The sequence below is a fragment of the Myodes glareolus genome, chromosome 4 (genome assembly GCF_982192425.1).
Source record: "Myodes glareolus chromosome 4, mMyoGla1.1, whole genome shotgun sequence".
Classification (NCBI taxonomy): domain Eukaryota; kingdom Metazoa; phylum Chordata; class Mammalia; order Rodentia; family Cricetidae; genus Myodes; species Myodes glareolus.
In genome coordinates this window covers 117685249-117699043 of record NC_142029.1, presented here as the reverse complement: position 1 = coordinate 117699043, position 13795 = coordinate 117685249, and the positions used below count along the sequence as shown (strand labels likewise).

At 41.4% G+C, this 13795-nt stretch overlaps 1 protein-coding gene across 1 annotated transcript; it reads left to right on the top strand.

Annotated features, from left to right (window-relative positions):
- The first annotated feature begins 322 nt into the window (after positions 1-322).
- On the top strand, positions 323-11519 carry LOC146894764 (collagenase 3-like). The gene is made up of 10 exons (XM_087905878.1): positions 323-483; positions 569-810; positions 1515-1663; positions 1868-1993; positions 4001-4162; positions 5492-5609; positions 7341-7474; positions 8644-8803; positions 9316-9419; positions 10273-11519. The coding sequence occupies exons 1-10, from the start codon at positions 364-366 to the stop codon at positions 10371-10373; spliced, it is 1416 nt and encodes a 471-aa protein (XP_087762004.1). The 5' UTR covers positions 323-363; the 3' UTR covers positions 10374-11519.
- Positions 11520-13795: the final 2276 nt, after the last annotated feature.

Sequence of the window (13795 nt, the reverse complement as noted above, 5' to 3'; positions counted from 1 at the left end):
CATATGGCATTCTTACTACCTGAAAAACTTAGAGTAGCTGTTTTTCCTACAAAAGGAAGAAGATACTTTTGCCCAGTGAAGTAAAAAATACTAACGTCTGCTCCTCCCCACCAGATCCATAAATATGCTGAGACCGTTTATTTTATCAGATGGGTTTTGGTATCCCCCACTGTCCTCATTTTCTATTGGCCTTGAATTCTGCCACAATCCACACTTAGGAAAAAAAAAAAAGACCATGTAAGCATGTTTACCTTAGACTGAGTAGGAAGTTAACACACATCCCCAAGTGGTGACTCATGGTTTGGGTCTATAAAATAGAAGGTGCGTGCGCTGAAGGCTAGACTCCAGGCACTGCTGGTCACCATGCATTCAGCTGTCCTGGCCACGCTCTTCTTGTTGAACTGGATTCACTGCTGGTCCCTGCCGCTTTCCAATGGCGATGATGATGATGACGTGTCTGAGGAAGACCTCGAGTTTGCAGAGGTACAGTATTCTGCCAATCCCGGCACTGCAGTGTTTCTTAAATCTCCTTTCTTTGAAAAAGCATGTTGTTTTGGTCTCTTTTCAGCACTACCTGAAGTCATACTATCATACTGTGCCTCTCGCGGGAATCCTGAAAAAGTCTTCAGTGACCTCCACAGTTGACAGGCTCCGAGAAATGCAATCTTTCTTTGGCCTGGAAGTGACTGGCAAACTTGACGATCCCACCTTAGACATCATGAGAAAACCAAGATGTGGAGTCCCTGATGTGGGTGAATACAGTGTGTTCCCTCGAACCCTCAAATGGTCCCAAACGAACTTAACTTACAGGTAAGCAGAGGCTCCATCTCCCCCGCCTGTGTTAGTCTTTCCTTCCGAGTGTCTGAAGCAGGCCTTCAGTATTTAATGGGAAGTGAAGTTCAGGATTGATTAGCTTTACTACAAAGCTAAGAAGCATAGAAGTAAGTTATATTTAGTATTTGACCATGTTTTTCTACAAAATTAAAAGCTTGTATTACACTTAGTATTTATAAAAGAGGTCTACAAGTCAACGTTAAACATGAAAAATGAACAAATTCGGTTAATAAACCCTATTGTCTTAACTCTAACCCCAACACTATTCTTCAGTGGATATCTCTAAGTATTTGTTTCAGAATGAAACCACAATTCAGGAGGGGATTCTAGAAAGTTCAAGGTATACGACATCAGCCACATTTACGATGATTCTCTTGAACACAGTGGCTTCTCTTCCTGTGAACACAGCAGCACCATCATGTTTAGCCCTAAATTTTAGCACGTACACAGAGTTATATTTGAATATTTTAAGTTTAAGATGCCAAGTACTCTGTTATTTGACCATGCTTAAATATTTGATTGGATTCTTGAATTTCATTCTTGTAAAGCATCCATTATACCCAGTAGAACTTTCAAAGCAGTGTTTCGTTTTGATTTGAAAAGGAATATTCAAAGAAAATATATTTTGAAAAATAATTCTAATTTTTCAAAGTTTAACTGACACTTTCTATGTTGAATAGAATTGTGAACTATACCCCCGACATGCCCCGTTCTGAAGTGGAGAAGGCCTTTAAAAAGGCCTTCAAAGTCTGGTCTGATGTGACACCTCTGAATTTCACCAGAATCCATGATGGCACTGCTGATATCATGATATCTTTTGAAACTAAAGGTAAGGATGTGCAATCATTTGAACCATGTTAATATATTTGTTGTTTTTGGTCTTATATTTTTTATTCCTTTCACCAGTCATTCACCCCTTTCAAAGAATTTGACAGAACTCTACCAAGCCCCTGAACAAGGCACTAGCTATATGTATACATATTTGTATAGTGTATATGTGTAATGGAATTCTACCTCTTGTGTCTGTACATAGAACATGGTGACCCCTACCCATTTGATGGACCTTCTGGTTTTCTGGCACATGCCTTTCCTCCTGGACCTTATTATAGAGGGCATGTCCATTTTGATGATGATGAAACCTGGACAAGCAGTTCCAAAGGTAATCTTCCTTATAAAGGCTTAGCTCATTGGACAAGGACGCACTGCCACACAGTCAGAAAGCTTACAAGCAAATTGTATTCAGCATTGGATTACGTTTTATAAAATAACAAAAGCTATATTTGCATTAATTATTTTCTTATAGAAATTTTACAAATCATTAAATATGAAAAATTGAATAAAATCTATGACATTTGTTACTGTGGCTTCAGAGATACACTTTGTGAAGTGGGGTGAAATATTTTCTTAGTTAGGCATGATTCTGTTTCTTACTCTGGCTTACAGTTTGCCTGTTAAAGAATATATGCACATATTCAACCTTACTTCCTTAATATGTATATATATTATATATGTATGCATTTTATATATTATATACATATTTAACAGGACTGGATCTGAGGTCCATAACTATGTTGGATACTAACTGAAACAGATTTTCTTCTCGACTGAAGTATTATCGGCCAGGCTCAGTCACATTTCTCTTCCTAGTCAGGCACCTCAGCTGCCCCAGGCTGTCCTGCAGCATTCCCTTGTAAATGCTGCTTCAGAAAAGCAAGAGAACATCTCAAGCCAAGCAGCTAGGGGGCAGAAGAGCTTGGGTTATGAGAGTAAAATGAAACCTAGTCTTAAACAAATTCACTCAAGTATTAAATCTGTACTGCGCTGACTAGGGTGGCTGCCACTCTTGGCTACTTCTTGCCTTTAAAAGCTCAAATTAATTGGGATGTTGAGTTAGCAAAAAAGAGTCAGATTATTAAAGTAGGGTTTAACTTCAGAGCAAAAGATATGCCTAGTTAGGGCAATGAAAATCAATCTTCCCAGGAGTTGATTTTTATTTTCTACTTTAAAATGGAAGCCACGGTGATATACACCTTTATTACCAGCACTCAGGAGACTGAAGTCAGATTGTGAATTCTAGCCCAGCCTGAGTTCTATAGGGAGACACTGCCTCAAGAAATTAAATGAGTAAATTCATAATGAATGAATGAATGAATGGGATCCCTGCCCCGCGAGAGTAAAACTGACCCATTTGCAATGATCACATCCTCTCCAGTGCTTTTAATTTGTCTTTGGAGGGGAAAAGAGGATTCACACTCATGCTCTGAGTATCTGCTGGGGAGGGTGGCTTACTGAGAAGAGCATCTAGTGTTGGTCAGGAAAGCTCACAGGAAGTCTCAGATCACAGGAAGGAAATGTTCAGCTGAAGTTCAAAAACAGGAACAAATACTAGTCACGACAACCAGTGTTGGTCATTTTGACCATGTGACCTTTGATCACCCTACGACAAGTGAGTAAGTTCATTTTCTTTTTATATTGGCTCTGATAACAAAATTTATTTAAGTAACAAACCAAAAACTGGCTCTCACTCTCCCATAGTTCTTGAGGTGTCCTTTCTTGTGGTGCTGGAGATTGAGCCCAGGGCCTACCCTCCTCCTCTATCACACACACACACACACACACACACACACACACACACACACACACAATCTAAAATTACCCTCTAAAAGTTGGTGGAAATAATTATTAGAAGAAAGATGAAAATATTCTTGCATGTTCATTTTTCCTCTGAAGGATGTTCTAAGCAAAGACTAGAGCTATGCGGGATCTTGTGTGACCTTCATGTGGTTAATTCCAGGTCATTTCTGTCCACCCCCTAAACCTGGTCAGAGAAGACAGAGAGAAAAGTCAGAATTTCTGTCGTCTTCATGACCACCTTTACTGACTACTGATCTTAGTGCAATCTGTTGACATTGCTGTAGAACTGCTTTTTCATGTATGGACTGGATGAATTGTTCTTCATGCAGAGAGCTATAGTCCTTGCAGTTGCCAGGATCACTACTTTGAATCAACACATTGAATCTTTCTTTAAGCTACCGAGGACTAATTTTAAAGACTGGGTAAGATGATGAACTAGAAAAAGACAGATGGATAGATAGATTAGGATTTCCTTCATCGCCTCCTAATTGGAGGGTTTTGTTTGCTCATTGTTTCTTGTTTTTTTTTTCAGGTTACAACTTGTTCATTGTTGCTGCCCATGAACTTGGCCACACCTTAGGTCTGGACCACTCCAAGGACCCAGGAGCCCTGATGTTTCCCATCTATACCTACATGGGCAGCAGTCACTTCGTGCTTCCTGATGACGATGTTCAAGGAATCCAGTCTCTCTATGGTACCTCTCAGTCTACCAGTCACAAACCTGACTAATACAGCAACCTTAGCACAACAGATGTGCATTTTATTTTGGGACCAATAACCCGTTTATCATGTTTTCAAACATGAGAAAAATAACCCCTTTCTGAATCAAACTGCTTGCTCGGGTTTGAACTACAGTTCATTTCTAGATGATTTTCAGGCCATACTTCCCTGCATTTGTACTCTTATTCTTCATGTAACTTATGAAGCCACTAAATTCTGATGAGTTTACAACGTGCACACACAGCAACAGAGGAGATTATGAAGATGAGACATAAGACAGCTCTTAGAAATTCTGACATTCTTCAGCCACGGCAGTTGGCTGCCGTAGGAACGTTCACAGGGCCTTTGGTAGTTTTCAACCAACATCTGCAGCGAGAAATGTCCTCTTCCCCCCCCCCACTTTTCCAATAATAGTTATGAAACTTATAAACTTCAGTGCAAACATTTATTTCTGGGTTCTGTGCCATAAAAAGAACCACAAGCACTGCTCTCAGTTCTCAGCACAAATGCTCTTGGAGAATTAGTTCGGGAAACTTGTTCAAGCCGCTCTAGCCCACTGCTACGCCTCTGGATTTAAAGACTCTGGTAGTATGTGTGGTTGAAGGCATAAAGTTGAAGGTGTCAAGAGGGGCTTTTCAAATTTATTTTGTGATTCTTGATTCTACCATGTTGTGACCAAGGGATTGCTGACAGATCTATGTAGAAGGACAAGAAGCACGGGGTTACTGCTCAGTACATGTGAGCTATCAAAGTTATAAACATGTTGCAGGTTACAGCAGAACTTCCTGAAGGTCAGTTTGTCAGTGAGTGAGCTGTAGTGTGTGGTGAAGCAAAATCAACTGACATCTACAGTTGCTGAAATAGCTGGAGTCAGGAGCCCAGATGAGGGACCCATGTGGGCAAGGCACCCGGAGAGCTGGGCAATAGAGCAGCGTGCTTCACAGTGGCAGAGATGCTCTCGGGGTTCGGGTCACCTCGCATTTCCGTCATCACTGTCAAGAAATGTAAATCAATGGATCAGAAGAATTTGTAAAGAAGCTCAGAGCAGGGAAAGCATGCGGGACCCTGCCAGCCTGTGGTAGCCCGCAGGAAGGAAGGAAGGAAGGAAGGAAGGGAGGGAGGGAGGGAGGGAGGGAGGGAGGGAGGGAGGGAGGGAGGAAGGACGCCTGCTGGAGGAGGAGTTCAGGAGCTAGGACTTCTGTCCCGCCTGGAAGGGGCTCTTTCCTGCTCCTCTCAGAAGTCAGCTCTCCCTCCTATGACTCAGGACACTTGGAAACCTCTCACATTTGCTTTGCCATTGCAGGTCCAGGGGATGAAGACCCCAATCCTAAACATCCCAAAACACCAGACAAGTGTGACCCAGCCTTATCCCTTGATGCCATTACCAGTCTCCGAGGAGAAACCATGATCTTTAAAGACAGGTACTATTAAGAGTCCCCGGTTAAGACCCTTAGCAATAGAGTAGAAGGTGCCTCAACTGGCCTTCCCCTGTAATCAGATTGATGACTACCTTAACTGTCATCATAAAACCTTCATCCAGCAACTTCTGGAATCATATGCAGCGATCTCCAGCCAAGCACTGGGCCCGGCTCCTGGAGTCCAGTCGAAGAGAGGCCATAATATGAGCAAAGGGCTAAAGACCATGGGTAGGGTCCCCACAGAAACAGCTGACCTGAGTTCTGGATTGACATCGGAGGAACCTGTATAGGACCAACCTAGGGCCTCTGAATGTGGGTGGCAGATGTGTGGTTGGTGTTTTCTTTGTGGCCACTGGCAGTGGGACCAGGATTTATCCCTAGTGCTTGAACTGGCTTTTGGAACCCATTCTTTTTAGAGGGATACCTTGCTCAGTCTAGATATAGAGGGCAGTCCTTGGTCATGCCTCAAAGTGATCAAAGTGTCAGACTTTGTTGACTTCCCATGGGAAGCCTTACCCTCTCTGAGAAGTGGATGGGGGTGAAGTGGGGGGAAGGTTGAGGGAGCGGGATGAGGGGAAGGAGTGGGACTGGAATAGGTATGTAAAATGATAAAAGATGGTTTTAATGAATTAATTAATTTAAAATAATAAAAATATTTCTTATCAAATTTGCATGTGATGAACTCTGGTAAAATTAAGTCTGCAAATTGCCAAAGCATCCTGTCAGACTTCCTAAGGGCAACACAGAAACAGTAGACCAAGTGTGGTTTACTTACATGCTTTGGATCAAATAAATGGTGGATAAATCTTTTTTTTTTTGATTTTGAACTGTAAGTCTGTTTTTTTTTTTAAAAAAAAAATTTCATGCAATCTATTTTGCTTATTTTTCTCTTCTCCAACTCCTCCCAGAGCCTCCCCACCTCCCTTTCTTTTTCTTTCTTTTCATTTCTTAAAATTTATTTATTTATTAAAAATCTCCACCTCCATTTTTCCTCCACCCCTTCTCCAGTCCTAAGAGCAGTCAGGGTTCCCTGCCCCATGCAAAGTCCAAGATCCTCTCCCTCAAATAAAAATAGAAACCCAACTCATTTAAAAAACATGAAGAATATTGAAAGTAATTGCTACATTAGTAAATTTACTGATAACCACACTGCTTTCTGTAAGATAAAAAGAGTGATTCCCAATGCCTTTCAAAGAGGGAGTAATTGACAAATAAAATCTATAGGTAACAAAAATATGAAATATTCACCTCTAATTTGTAGATGGTTGTATCTTGCTTATGTGTTAATCTCTTCATTGATTCACGTCACCATGTGTGGTCAGGAAGCATGATCACTATCTCTGTTATGACTTTAATTACATGGTCTCTAAGGTGTTTCCTCTTGTATTGGTGTGCAAGGTCTTGAGATCATGGAAAATACATTCTTAGAGCCCAACAGTGCATGGTAAACGTGTTTGTCACTCTGAATATATGCAAAGTTGAAAAAAGCATGGTTTCAACCCATAGGGAACTTAGAGCCTTCAATAAGGCCCTGTGATGCTTCAAATAAGAAGACCTCTGGCTAGAACTTGGAAGGCTCCAACTTATAACTTAAAGGGAAATGGCATTTCTTTTCCAGTTGTGGGTACCAGGCACGGTTATGGTACCCGACAGGCATTGATGTGGACAGTGATCATTAGCAGGATGGAATTATTGCACTTAATGTGGTAAACCATGCTTTCCCTTTTGCATTAGATTCTTCTGGCGTCTGCACCCTCAGCAGGTCGAGGCAGAGCTGTTTTTGACAAAATCGTTTTGGCCAGAACTTCCCAACCGTGTGGATGCTGCATATGAACATGCATCCCATGACCTTATGTTCATCTTCAAAGGTAAGGCTGCCACTGGGGAGACTTTCCAAATGGCCAGCATAGATGGGCGATGAACTTGGTACTGCGAGTCACTTAGCAGCATGACCACTACCAAAGCGATGCCTACGTAAAGAACACAACACAGGAGAACTTGAAAGCACCTGTGCCTGTTCCACCAAAGGTCCTTAATTTGGTATGTAGAATGACTATGGAATGCAAACATGGCTCAGTGCTTAGCACATCTGAGAGCCGGGGCTAGACCCCAGCACTGCAAAGGGAAAGAAGTGCACGCTCCTCACGTCCATCCTTTGTTTTATCATGCTCACTTCAGGTTTTACTTTTAGTTTCTCTTAGAAATTACTTGCTAAAGCAGCACAGTGTACGTTTTAAAATGTGAAAAAAACTTAAACAGGATTCTCCGTTCTACTAGTAGTTCATTTCCTGATCCATTTTCCTAGTTCTCCACTGTATTGACACCTACTTGAGGCAGAGTATGGGTATAATGTTCTGTTCCCTTTATCCCCAGCTAGGATGCCCCTGGGAACCCTTAGCATCCTTCTGTTTGCACCCCTACCCCAAGTGCTAGAGTGCTAGGTGCCTGGCTTTTTACATGGGTGCTCTGAATCTGAGTCCAGGTCCTCATGTTCCCACAACAAGCACCCTTACACACCCCTGTCTCTCTGGCCTCCGCTTACCTCTAATATATAAGTTTAGGGATGGGGGGTGGGGGTGGATGTGGGAGATGAAAATGCCACTGCCTTAATGACCGTAATTTATTTCTATAACAGTCTACTAATGTCATTTCTATTGTTTGACTCCTATACTTGATGAAGTTGCTTTCTAGAGAAAAAATTAACTTTTTTAGATGATAAATAAACTTGAATTTTGAGTCTAAATCACTGATCCTAGTTGCTCTTTATTTTGAAATTTAAAAAAGTTTTCATTTAGCTCCAAACTTAGTGTTCAAAGGCAATGAATTGGCAATGGTTGAGCTATTTGGCTGGCTGTATTAATAAACAGGAATTCCCAGGCTTAACTGCTGTCTCTTTCGGAAGATGCTTCTGTGCCTTTGATTCAGACATGTGGAGATGGCAAACGCTGACTTAGGAGGTTTTTCTTTTCAGTGCGTGCTCGCGTGCCTAAACCCTGGCACACGCTCCTTGTTAATCAAACTGTTTTTTCACTTCTAGGTCGAAAATTCTGGGCGCTCAATGGTTATGACATTCTGAGTGGTTATCCCAAAAATATATCTCACCTGGGATTTCCAAAAAGAGTCAAGAGGCTAAGTGCTGCTGTGCACTTAGAGGACATGGGGAAGACGCTCTTCTTCTCTGGGAGGAAGGTGTGGAGGTGAGGCTGCACACAATGCCCCACCCCCTCCAGTCCACACCTGCAGCTACTGCTGTTCTCAACGGTTTCTCATACTTGTTTTTACTTACAAGGGTGGTTTTATTGAAATGTCTATATTTTTAAGTTAGCGTACAAAGCCCTGGGTTTCATTCATTCTGTGTGTGACTCTGTACTTAGTTCACCCATTCCTCCTGCCTGCCTCCTTCTCCCATTCCCTATCACATTTTGATTGTATACCAGTCCAACACTCTTACTTCATGTCAGTTCCTCCAGCGAGACCCGCAGTGCTGTCTTGCACACATCTCACACATGCACACACATGCACACCCACACCATCCACAATATTCATTTCTCCCAACCATCCATTCTTCATACAGCAAAGCCATTTATAAATATGGGCAACTGTGCTTCTTTTAATCTTTCACTCGGATTCTCTTTCCCTCGGATTCTCTTTCCTGTCATTCTTTCCTATATTTTTGATAAATGCAGCTTTCTTTTTTCTGATTAAGCAGATATGATGATGCTAACCAGACTATGGACAAAGACTATCCCCGATTCATAGAAGATGAATTCCCTGGAATTGGCGACAAAGTAGATGCTGTCTATGAGAAAAATGGTAAGTAGTTACACTGTTCTGATTTCCAGAAGGGCTTCTCGGCCCCCAGAAAATTTTCACGTATAACAGATTTTAATACAGAATTCAGATGAGTTTATATATGCGTGGCCACTTAGGTATTGATTGTTTCCATGTGACTCTTTAAACAGCAAGTAATATAACCTTCTTAGAGTCAATGATAATTTTACTTAATCACTGCTAAGTCTAAGAATAAAAGATGTTGAATCTAAAGATGAATTTAAGTTATATGTAGAGATGCCAAGAGGCAGGAGGTTATGTCGGAATTCAAATTAGGGCTGGAGTATGGAGTAGTCATAAATATTCATCATTATTATAACTATACAATTATTTTTGCTTTAACTATTAAAATAGCAATTACTCCTAACTTATAACAGCTGATGAATACCAATATTTCTAAAATCAAAATTAGAATTTGTAGCAAGACAACTAATTCTAGGGCATAATTCATATATTCTTTGAATACTTATGTGTTTTAATAATACCTTTAATTAAAGTATAATTGCATCACTTTCTCTGCTTCCATTTTCTCCCTCCAACCCCTCCCATGTCCTCTCTCTGTCTCTCTCTCATTTCAGTTCATAGTTGTTGTTATATATCCTTTAAACTTTAAGCAATTCATTAAAGTGGTAGCTTTTTCAGAAATAAACATTGAGAGGTATAAAACTTAGCGAAGAGACCCTAGCACAGGTGAGGCCTGGTGGATCTCCAGAACTGCAGTAAGCAAGTAGACAAATAGAGAAGGACTATCACACATTGGATCTTTAATCTTGACGGTAGAAAATCCTAATGTTCTGAAAGTCAGAGATTTTTCTTGTGTTCTCTTTCTTCCTAGGCTACCTCTACTTTTTCAATGGGCCAATACAGTTCGAATATAGTATCTGGAGTAATCGCATTGTGCGAGTCATGCCAACAAATTCCTTACTGTGGTGTTAAGCATCTTTTATTTAACTCCTGGAGAGCATTTTAAATAACCATTTCAGATGTGGGGGTGGGGGTGGGGACACTAAAGCTCTGTTCTGGAAACAGGCTTCAGTGAGACACCTTGGAGTGTGCAGTGTCTGTGTGACTATTCGTGGCTGGAACCACACTGAAGAACTTCAAAGTAATGAAACTGAGAATCCCAAGGATCGCCTGGTTCTTGTGTGCTATGAAGAAACAAGACGGATATTTCCCTGGCAAACAAGGGATCCATCTGCTGATGAGAGTGAACATAATTACTAATATATTTATAAAATATCCTAAAAGGCATAAAATAAGTCATATTTATATAACTATGAATTGTTTTTTAAAAAAGTATAAACTTCCAGAAGAATGGAAATTTTGGGGAGTGTATGGCAGTTCCAGATGAACACAGAAGGAGGAGATACCTGAAAACACATGTTAGCAGACATTTTTCTAATGGAGCGATTTGTTCTTTGCAATGTGACTATTCAGACTTAAACCTCTTTCCATACAAACACTGAGAAAATACCAGGGTCACTAAAGGAAAGGGATAATGGCCACTGTGAGGACTGTATAAGTGGCTTTGCATTAGGCTTAATTTTCATTTTGGCTCATCATTCAAGGGTTGTGCATATTAACAGAAGATAAACATGTAATTTCCCTTTTTATTTAAGTATTTCAGGTTTTTAGAAGGTCATGGAGTAAAAAAATTAAAATTGTTATAAAATGCCTAAGCAATGGTATAGCTTTCATAAATTATTTGGTTACTTGAGAATAGAACTAGTATTTCAATCCTATTTATCTATGTAATTGTTTTACATATCCAGTTTTTATACCTAGACTATTTTCTCATGGCTTCCATGGCAGCAACTAAGGCAGACCTAGTAAGTAGGAGTAGATCTGCTGAGTCAGCCAGAATAAAGACGTGTCAGCTGGATGGTCACCCTTAGGAGACTCATTGGCGCTCTGCCTTTGTTTGCTTATCTTAGTGTCTAGCACTTGGCACTTACTGATATGTGATGATCACCAAGAAACTATTGTTCCGAGAGATGGTGTTTATTCCCTGGGCAACAGGGAAGAAGTGTGTATTTGCATAATGCGCTTATGTTTCTAATAAAAAAAAGTGTTTTCAGCAGATATTGCTGTCTGGTGTATTTGATCTTTGGCCATAGCTTCAAATTTTCTTAAAGCAAAAGATTACCTAAATTTCTTATAAAATGTAGTTTCTGTCCTCCTTCTCCATCCCTCCTTCCATCCAGATTTAAATACTAGAATTAATTGCACCTAGCAATGTTGCTATAAAGTCTCTCCGCGTGTGAGGAGCCTGAGGCCGATGAGCCTTCCTTTGACTTCCCAGATGGCGCCTGTACATTCCTCAGAATCCTCCCTACCAAGGGTGCTTGCTAGAAAGGAAAGGCTGGAGACAAGACCATCAATGTCCACTTCTGCTCTGCCTTGAGTTTTGTGTGCGATCTTGTGACATTAAATCTGTGTAAGTCTTACTTTATTCATCTGTAAAGGAAAGATTTGGCAGCTTGAGTAAACTGGGGGAGCAGCAAGAGGAAGGCAAAGGTGCCTGGGATTGATAGGTTACTGAAATCATCTTAGTTTTATGTGTGTGTGTGTGCAAGTGTGTCCATGTGTTGTGTGTCGTGTGTGCATATGTTCACACTCAGGTACCTGTGTGGTGGTCAGGGTATAACCATTGGAAGCCAATTTTCTCCTTCCACTGTCGGTTCCAGGGACTGAACTCAGGGCATCAAACTGTCACAGAAAGCCCTTTACTCGCGAAGTCATCCCCCAAACCCAAGAATTCCACAGGTTTGGAAAGTTTAGGTCCCTTTCACTTTCCAAAGTTTTGCCCATGCCTAAGTATTTAATAAGTGTCTGTTAAACCTAATCACTAATGAAAGGAACTTGGCCCTTCGTGCTGAAGTGGTTTTCTGCCAGGACTGTGAGGTAACACTGAGCTCAGCAGCAGGGTGCTCTCTAGGAGAGCAGCGACGACTGGAGTGGAAGGCACTGCTCCTCCCTTCCCCAGGATTCTGCAGCCATCTTCAGCTTTACTTCTGCCAACTCAATTAGATGCCTCATTCCTAAGACTTACCATTAGAATCAACCATAGCCTGTCTAACCTAAATTCAGCTGGGTGTCTGTCATGTTCTGGAAGCTAAGGTAGAGCTGAGGGAAAATGAAGGGTAAACCCTCATTGGAGCTCCTGTTCTCTTTTGAGAGGTCAATATTGATGAGGCAGAGCATACTGCAACGGATTAGCTTCAGGCAACCATGGTGCTCAGAGAAGCAGAGTGACCCAGGGAAATACTGTCACTGTACCAAGGAGATTGATCAGTGGACAATGCCTGCCATGCAAGTGAAGACCAAAGTCTGGCTCCTTAGAGCCCAAGCAAATGCTGGGTGTGGCAGCCTCCTGTGATTCTAACTCAGAAAGTGAAGCTAGGGATCCCTACGGCAAGCTGACTAGCTAGTCTAACCAAAGCAAGAAGCCTCACATATCTCTGAGAGATCCTGCCTCAGTGGATAATGCGGAAGGTGATAGGGAAGACCCTCCACATCAGTCTGGGGCTTCCACACATACATGGGCACCCACCCCCCAACAAACACACATGCACACCAGGCACATAAACACATGAGAAAAAATAATCCTAGATCTCATTATCCTTTTCCAGAATTAGAAACACCAAACAAACCAAAGACATTGTCAAACATTGCCATCTTAACACATCAAAGCTCTGGTCACAGGAAGAAAACTATTCTTAAAGATCCACCACATGGCTGTTCATTCACAGTACACTAGGTGGCACCACATTCATTAGCTGACACCAGCAAGGCCTTTTAGAAATACTGAACTGTTAATTAGAGTAAGTCAAAACCAGTGCTTTGTTGTTTGGTGCGAAGATGATGAACTTGGCCCAATGATGGCTGTGTTATTTCCAAATTTATGTCATCGACTCTCCATGAGGTTCTATAGCTCTTCTGAGTTGAACAACAGTTTGCTCAGGGTTTCTTAGGACTGAATTTGTCTCTGTCACGTATGTAAGACTCAGGATGATATGTCATACAAAGCCACTAAAACTTGTGGCACAAGCCTCTTAGAGCTGAGCCTTGTGAGTCACCACAGGCTTGTAGTTGACACACTCTGATGTGATCTTAAAACAGGAAAGGCACAAACATAAACCCAGTACAACAAACTGGGAGCAGGCTAGACCATTCCAGCAGCAAGCAGAGAGGAGAAGCAAGTGGCTAGGAGCGATGATGAACCTGGTTTCCATAGAAAAAAAAATGAGTAACTGGGTACAGGAAGAGGACGGTCAACGTTACTAAGTTTTCTTTCTCCTGTGGGTTATGTTTTCTGATCTGGGGATCTGGTGCTCTAAACTGTATACTTCTGATTT